The sequence below is a fragment of the Galleria mellonella genome, unplaced genomic scaffold (genome assembly GCF_026898425.1).
Source record: "Galleria mellonella isolate WM207_F2 unplaced genomic scaffold, CSIRO_AGI_GalMel_v1 utg23, whole genome shotgun sequence".
NCBI lineage: Eukaryota > Metazoa > Arthropoda > Insecta > Lepidoptera > Pyralidae > Galleria > Galleria mellonella.
In genome coordinates, this window is record NW_026442045.1 from 582829 (window position 1) to 590571 (window position 7743).

The 7743-nt window shown below is 29.7% G+C and overlaps 1 protein-coding gene across 1 annotated transcript; it reads left to right on the forward strand.

The window, feature by feature from the left end:
• Positions 1-427: 427 nt before the first annotated feature.
• Positions 428-5900, forward strand: LOC113521887 (uncharacterized). The gene is made up of 2 exons (XM_026907546.3): positions 428-618; positions 5171-5900. The coding sequence occupies exon 2, from the start codon at positions 5171-5173 to the stop codon at positions 5819-5821; it is 651 nt and encodes a 216-aa protein (XP_026763347.2). The 5' UTR covers positions 428-618; the 3' UTR covers positions 5822-5900.
• The last annotated feature ends 1843 nt before the right edge of the window (positions 5901-7743 follow it).

A 7743-nucleotide genomic window follows, 5' to 3' on the forward strand; every position in this document is an offset into this window, starting at 1 on the left:
TCTACCATATTTAAAGATCTTTTTTTTTTTAAAATCACTATTCACTTACTAAACATGAAATATCATTAATATTCTATAATAAATTTTGTAAGATTCCCTTTGTCTATGACATAACATCTGGAGTTACAGTCATAGGTATTAATTGTTTTCATAGCAAATGTAAATAACGAGTAAAATCGCTTACTATCTTTTACTATTATTGAATTTGGTATTACTATTTAGGATGCAGAAGGCATAGAATACTTTTTATCTGAGCAATCAACATTATCCTGGTCATATTGACGAAGTTGCGGGTAAATAGATTACCAAATCCTAAAAAAAATTATAAATAATAAAGATTAGAGTAGAATATTTCCTAAATTCGAATGGTTTAAACGCCAATTTCATGGCTTCAATCTCAGTAAGCCACACGCGACAACAACTTGAACCCATGTCTCAAATACAGTTTATAGTGACAAGTTGACCGTGCCACTAGCATAAAATTAAATATTAAAAAAGTTATAAATTTAAGCACTTACAAATTTTAAAATAATGTGATACCTACTAACGCGACATGGAGAGAAATATTTGGACTTTAAATCAATAATTTCATGTTTTTATCAGTGCATAATCATCAAGGTAAGGTACTTCTATAATACCTAAGTGAAAAATAATTTACGAATCTACTTAATAAAAATAAAATTATATATTATTCTAAAGAAATGCTCTTAAATTGTCTTTTTATCTTCCACAAAACTCAAGCAGTTTTCCAAAAGCTTTAGTACATAAGCTTGGTTGGCTATATATATACATATATTGAAGATATTGCATTAAAAAGTTTTCAAATTAAAAATAAAGTAAGTAAAAATAAACACTAAATAATGCATGATTCGAGAATAATTATTGTACGAATGTGTTACTCCTTTACAGTATCAAGGTCATCAATGTAATACACGTTAGATTTATTTTCGCCCATTTTTTTTCATAAGTGCATATATCTCTCTTCAAAAGAACTTAATGAAAATATAAATAAATTATTGTTGACCCATAACATAGTCTGGTCATATCCAATAATAGTCTTCTTCTTTTCTTTAAGAGTTTCCTCTTGTCGGTGCAACTAATTCGTGCATTTTCTTCCAGCCAGCTCTATCTCAGGCCGTATCTTTGACCTCCCTATACGACATGGCACCTAGTGTTTCCTTTATGTCTGTCCCATGTAGTTATTCCAATAAAAGTACAAATCAAAAATCGGGTTATTGACTGAATTAAATAATTTCATTTAGAGAGTGTTTGTGTGATAATTTTAACAATACTTTGTTACTTTTTATTATATTCATTTTATTTTCCATTAAAATATTATAGTTCTATTAAAGCATACTATCAATTTTCATAGTGATATTGCAATTTTTCAAACAATAACGAAAACTATATAAAAGAAATTCACACTACGTGTATATCCTAAATGTTATAATCTCGTGGTTATAGCAAATAATTAGAAAAAGAATTAATTAATATCGCAATTTCCTTACTTTATTAATTTTATTTTACTCATAAAACTTTATTATTACTTATAAAATAAAAAAAATACACAATGTATTATATATAAGAAAAAGATATAAATACTCAAGAGTATGTGAAGATTTCGAAGTTATTTATTACTCATACGTAATAAATTATTCTCTCGGAGCGCGAGCTTCTAGGATTCTAATTCGTAGATACTTTGTTTAATTTGAATAGATGTGTTGCCGTACTTATAACTATATATCCGTGAGATATATATACGAAGTATATAATAAAATTCGCTTTGTTTCAATCACACATTTTGTTGATACAAAAATTATAATATTTTTAACAAAAATATCATATAAATCTACAAATTATTTTAAACTTAATTTTTTTTTATGATTTTGTGAGACTGTCTAACACGAGGGTAAACTCTTTAGATTGCAAAATGATCAACAAATTCAGTGCATCAAAGACAACATTTGACATAAATAGATTAAGTGAAAAAAAAGAAATTTTAAATATTATCCTTAATTTCGTTGTTATTATATCGACGCCAATAAATATCAGATCGCATTAAGCAGCCCTAAACTTTAATTCATTAGAACAATCTAATTCACTACAATGCACCTCTATTCAATTAATATAGATACTTCGTAATATACGTAGTAGGTACTCATCAGGCAAGATACCTATGAAATGAGATCAGAAACCATAACGATGCTTAGAAGACTGCCGAGCTCCGTTCTATACCTACATCGCATCAAAGAGACAAAAGAATCGAGCTTAGTCGCAAGACATGAGGGGCTTCGGTTCAAATCTTATTACTCGGTGGAATTAATCCTTTGAATGAATAATCTTCGTCGTTCGAGCAGATTCATTAAAAATGGAGTACCTACATCGCATACATCCCTTTACGGATCTCAGGAAATAATTAGGATTTTTAGGACTGTTTCAGAAGATTTAAACATGTGGTAACATAGTAAGCCACGTTTGTCTTTTTCCTTCTAAGACATCTAGACTACAGTGATGGTTAGCGCAACTGCCATATGGAAGTTTAATTACTGCTTGAAAAGCCTGGTCTGTTCTAATTATTACACCAAACGGTGTTTTTCATACCTTTAAAATAAAAATTAACTTTTTTTTAAATAATACAGTTAAACGTTGTCCAACTGAGCAGTCACCGCAAATAACACTAATTAAGTAATTGTAAAGACTATTATTTCTTTTATTCTAGATGTGTAAATAAAGCCGGATTAACTACGTCGGAGCCCCAAGGCAATGCATGTCTCTCTCGCAAAAAAAAAAACTGCTATAATATTATTCTACATATAATGACTTAAAACGCGTTACGAAATATACTGAAACATGACGACGTAATATATAAGAATAAGGCAATATTATTTTAATAGAGGTATAATAATAGATAAGAGTATATAATGTAATATGTAAACTAAAGGTTAGTTGACATAACGTACAATTTATACATAATTTATAACGCAAGTGAACCTGCGGGTACTCGTATGATATATTAACATGAAACCAGATGTTCCGTTACTTAGGTAAGTCCGGTAAAAGCGACGGATTTTGGCCAAAAGTTTTCGCAACTAAAATTCAACAACTATTTGCATTATTTATGAACTGATACCATTTTCTACGATACCATGCAGATATTTATTTAAAAATATATATAGATATGGTTAGAACCACACAGTTACATAATAGTACCACAATTACCTGCCCAACTACCAGAGGCAGACTTTGACTCGTACATAAGTCGTTTGCATGGGTACCTCTGTCCCATTCCATTCTTGAAGGTTATGTTGTCGTTTCGGAAAACCTGCTGAAAGTTGATTAGTTGTGTTTGCATGGAGGGCTGTCCAGGTGGTTGGGATGAAATGAATTGGGATGGTTTGACGGGTGGGATATGAATTTTCAGAGTACAGAGGAATAACATCTGAGTCCTCAAGAATGGCAACGCATAGGGGGGGGGGGGGGGTATCATGGGCGAAACATTATACTCTGTTATGTCCATGTACTTCTCATATCTATAGGCGACGGTTACCACTTTCCATCAGGGTCGCCATCAGCTTGTTTGTAGCATAAAAAAAACTAATGGCTAAAATACCCTGTGCTATGAGAAACCAGGCAATGAATATCTAAAGGCCCAAAACATTCAGCCCAAACCCAATTTAGCCTCGAACCCGGAATCTTATTACGCAAAACAACGAGCGCCATTACTGGACCATAGAGGTTATCATATCGTATAAAAATGTTAAGATAATAAATTAATAGTAAAAATATATAAATGACAATTTTTTTTTAATATACCTAACCATTGCACACGGCTTCCTCTGCGCAAGGCACCTCCTTTTTCCAGGATATCGTTTAGTACTCGCGTCGTAAAGAATTTCTTGCTTGTAAACTCACCAATTTAATTTAAACTAAACACAAGTGCTCCCACTTGGGTAGCCATTCTAACAACTTTTGTTAATATCTTTTTTTATATTAATTTAACAAAACCAAAAAGTTTTTTACTAAAATCTAGAAATATAAAAAAGATATTTAAGTATTAACTACTCATACAAAACTAAACTAAACGCATTTCAATAAAATTAGCATTAGTAGATAGACACGTTAATTTTAATTCTGTTTAACGAGAGAACCAAATTTAATTTCCTAATAATAAAAAAAAAATACATTTTATAATAAGTTTTTTTTTTTTACTTTTATACTTTATAGTAAAATCAGAACAGCTATATATCTACAAATGGACAATTTGTTTCCCACGTGAAAATTCGCTCGTCATTTCCCAAATAAGTTGACAAACGGTTGTCACATACTCCTCGGGGATCTGATTATGTCTGGCGTTTTGCTAGGCCGCAGGTAGCAAATTTGACGTCAAGGGTCCTCAGAGAATATATGATATACAAAAAGGGAAACTAATTGGTACGCCGCGAGGGTCATCCTCTGATGATCTTAGACATTAAATTTGCAAAACAAACCGCTAGCCTTAAAAACCTTTCCTTAGTGAATATTGAAGTTATGTTCCTGAAATTTAAATATGACTTGACATTAAAATTACTTTAAAAAGGAAAAGATTTCAAATCTTCTCTACTTCTTTTTGTATATTATGTTGTATGTTACAATAATACGACAGTTTTGTCATACTTGTGAGATTTATAATACTAGAGAGAGATTTTAAAGTCGATCTTTCTCTGTCCCATTCGTGTTTCAACCGTTTGTTTATTACTGTGTTTGTTTGAATGGTGGGATATGGCGTGAATTTATGTTACAATAATACAACGCATGGGGAGTATCATGGGCGAAACAATTTTGTCATACTTGTCTATAGGCAAGACTTTCCATCAGGTGGGCCGAGCTTGTTTGCCATTCTAATTATAAAAAAAAATCGATAATTAATCATTTTTTAAATAATACGGATTCTATTTCACGTTTGAATTTACTATTATTCACAATTCAATTGTAATTCATAACATACAAAAATTAAATAGAAAAGTTAACATCCTTTTACTTTTTGAAGTTATTTGAAAATAATAAAAGTACCTACTAAACATATAAATATTATAAGAATTAATGAACTAATAACAATATTATAAAATTCTTCAAGTTTTTTAGATAGTATGCTGGATAACCTATTTTAATATAAATATCACTTCTTTTACAGATGACGACAAAACTGTCAGTTTTTCTTCTCGTTTTTCAACTTCACGAAGTCATCAACGTACAACAGACTGGAGCGAATACAAACTCTCTACCAATATCAATTCCCGACCATGGGAATCATAAAATACCACCAGTTTTGGCTCCTCTACTGCAACCTAATAAAGTTGCTTTGTTATCTACAAGTGCAAGAAACAAAAAGGGTCTAAATATACCATATTCTCTTCCCATAACCCATCACCTTCTTGTACCAACAAAGTTGCATGTACTACCAGCACACTCGAACGTTCATCACAGTTCAGTTCATACGGACATAAAACATTTAGTGACAAATGATAATATAAGAATACCGATTATAACCCATACATTGTCTCATAGTTCATCCAATTTAACGCACCCAACGGCTGTGATACCTTTATTATTACCGGTTTCTTACCCCAATCACCTGATACTTTTACATGATTTGAGTGTAATACCCCTACACAGACAATTGCACGATGATCAGAAATTGAGCCGATATCAAGTACAAATGGAAAAGATGAAAAATGATGAGGAGGAGCAGATGAATAGATTTAGAACATTTTACGGTGGTTTTGGAACGGGTCTATTCTTTGGTGGCCATGGAGCTGGGCATGGTTTTTATGCCTATGGTTAATTTTTTTTCCTTTTCTTAATGGCGGTTGGATAAACATCGAATTTATAATTTATTTTTACTCATAATATTAAATTATATTAATTGTAAAGATTATTATTAGGTTACCTTATAGTTGTTATTGATATTTTAGAATATATACACAACAAATTATAATACATACTTTGTCTCGTAAATTACATTACACAAAGGCTGTGATACTTTCATTGTTTACTAGTCTCTTTCCATAAAAATCTTTCAATATTAGCAACTAATAAAGAAGATCAAAACTATTAGAAAAAACAATAGATAAGTCTTTATTTTTGCCTCTCATAATTATGTTATCAATTTTTTTTTCTTTTGGTAATTCTAAATATAGAACCGGTTGATGCTACTTTAAAAAAAAACTGTGTGTCATTGAATAGAGCATATTTAAAATTTTCAATTTATTTTGACAAATGATTATTTTTTGATTTAAAAAACTAATTATTAATAAATTGTATGTGCATTTTTTTTATTTTCTACTTAATAAAAAAGCTTCGTTTTATAAATATTTTTTGATTAATTTTTAATTAATTGTCCACTAAATTCCTATACATTTTTCTGTGTTATCTTCAAATTATTCGTTAAAATGTTATATATAACGATAACAGTGATGCCTTTTGAAAGAAGTGTTTTGTCAGCAAAAAAAAATGAGTCAAAAAATGGTAAATGATTTTGAGTCTCCCATACCAAGACGGCGCGTTCAACTGCTAAATTAATAAGGGACTCTCAATTTCTTCTTGCCGTTTTAAATTTTTTTATTCACGAAATTTTCTTCTATTTTTTTTTCGTTCTAAATTCTTTACATACTGACTACACTAATGATTTCGATTTTTCTCTCTATATTTGTATGTATGTATATAAAAAAATATATTTCATATTAAGCTAGATACTGATGATCAGCTGGAATCAGCTGGAACAATTGGATTCAACTGGTTGTACAAGCACAGCATTTAAAGCTATTTGAAGAGGCAAAATATATGTTACAGCGTATATGTTCCTTGTTAAGACGAGGCATCATCAGATGGTAAATCGATCGCAACCTATCGTGATAATTCCGAGTGCTAACGAGATATCGATATTCTGAACAATTAAACCATAAAGATCATTATTTGCATTTATTAAGCCGTAATTGGTATAACGTAGTACATATACTCTAGGAATATAATGAAAACAATATCATTAATTAGTAACAATTTATATTTGCAATAAGAATAAAAGTTGCTATATTCCAATGTTATGTAACATTGGAATATTAGTACATAATTTTTCGTAATAATGTTCATAGAATCTTGTGTGTGCACAATATATATATATATATATATATATATATATATATATATATATATATATATATATATATATATATATATATATATATAACGACAACATGATATATGAAACTTCATCTACTTATTTAAATAATTAAAACGTGTTCTATAAAAAAAAAACTACTTTATTTGTGACAATTTTGGTCTAAATATTAAACTGTTGAACCGATTTTGATAAAATTTCTATGGCACCATTCTGTGGGTATATGTTTTCAGATAAAAAATAATTTTCCAAGTCGTTTTAAAACTGATGGAAGTAGCAAACATAAAATAATACAAGCGTATTGAGAACCCCCTTCTTTTTGAAGTCCGTTAAAAAAAGAGTAAGTAATATGTCTATAGTAAATTCCTTTTATTTAGAATAAAATCTTAAATTGCGCAACAGGGATAAAAGGTAACCTATATCATTTGTCAAATTTTGTAACAATTGGTTGAGCCGTTAAGGCACCGGGGTAGCAGAGAAACTCACTTTTATATTTACAATATTAGTTCAGTATAAAAAAACTCTAATAAAGATATATTGTAGTTTATTTACTTCAACCGTTATGTGTTAAACGAATATACAAATCTTTA

Excerpts from the sequence above, each read along its gene's own strand:
- LOC113521887 (XM_026907546.3), top strand. The coding sequence starts at position 5,171 with ATGACGACAAAACTGTCAGTTTTTCTTCTCGTTTTTCAACTTCACGAA.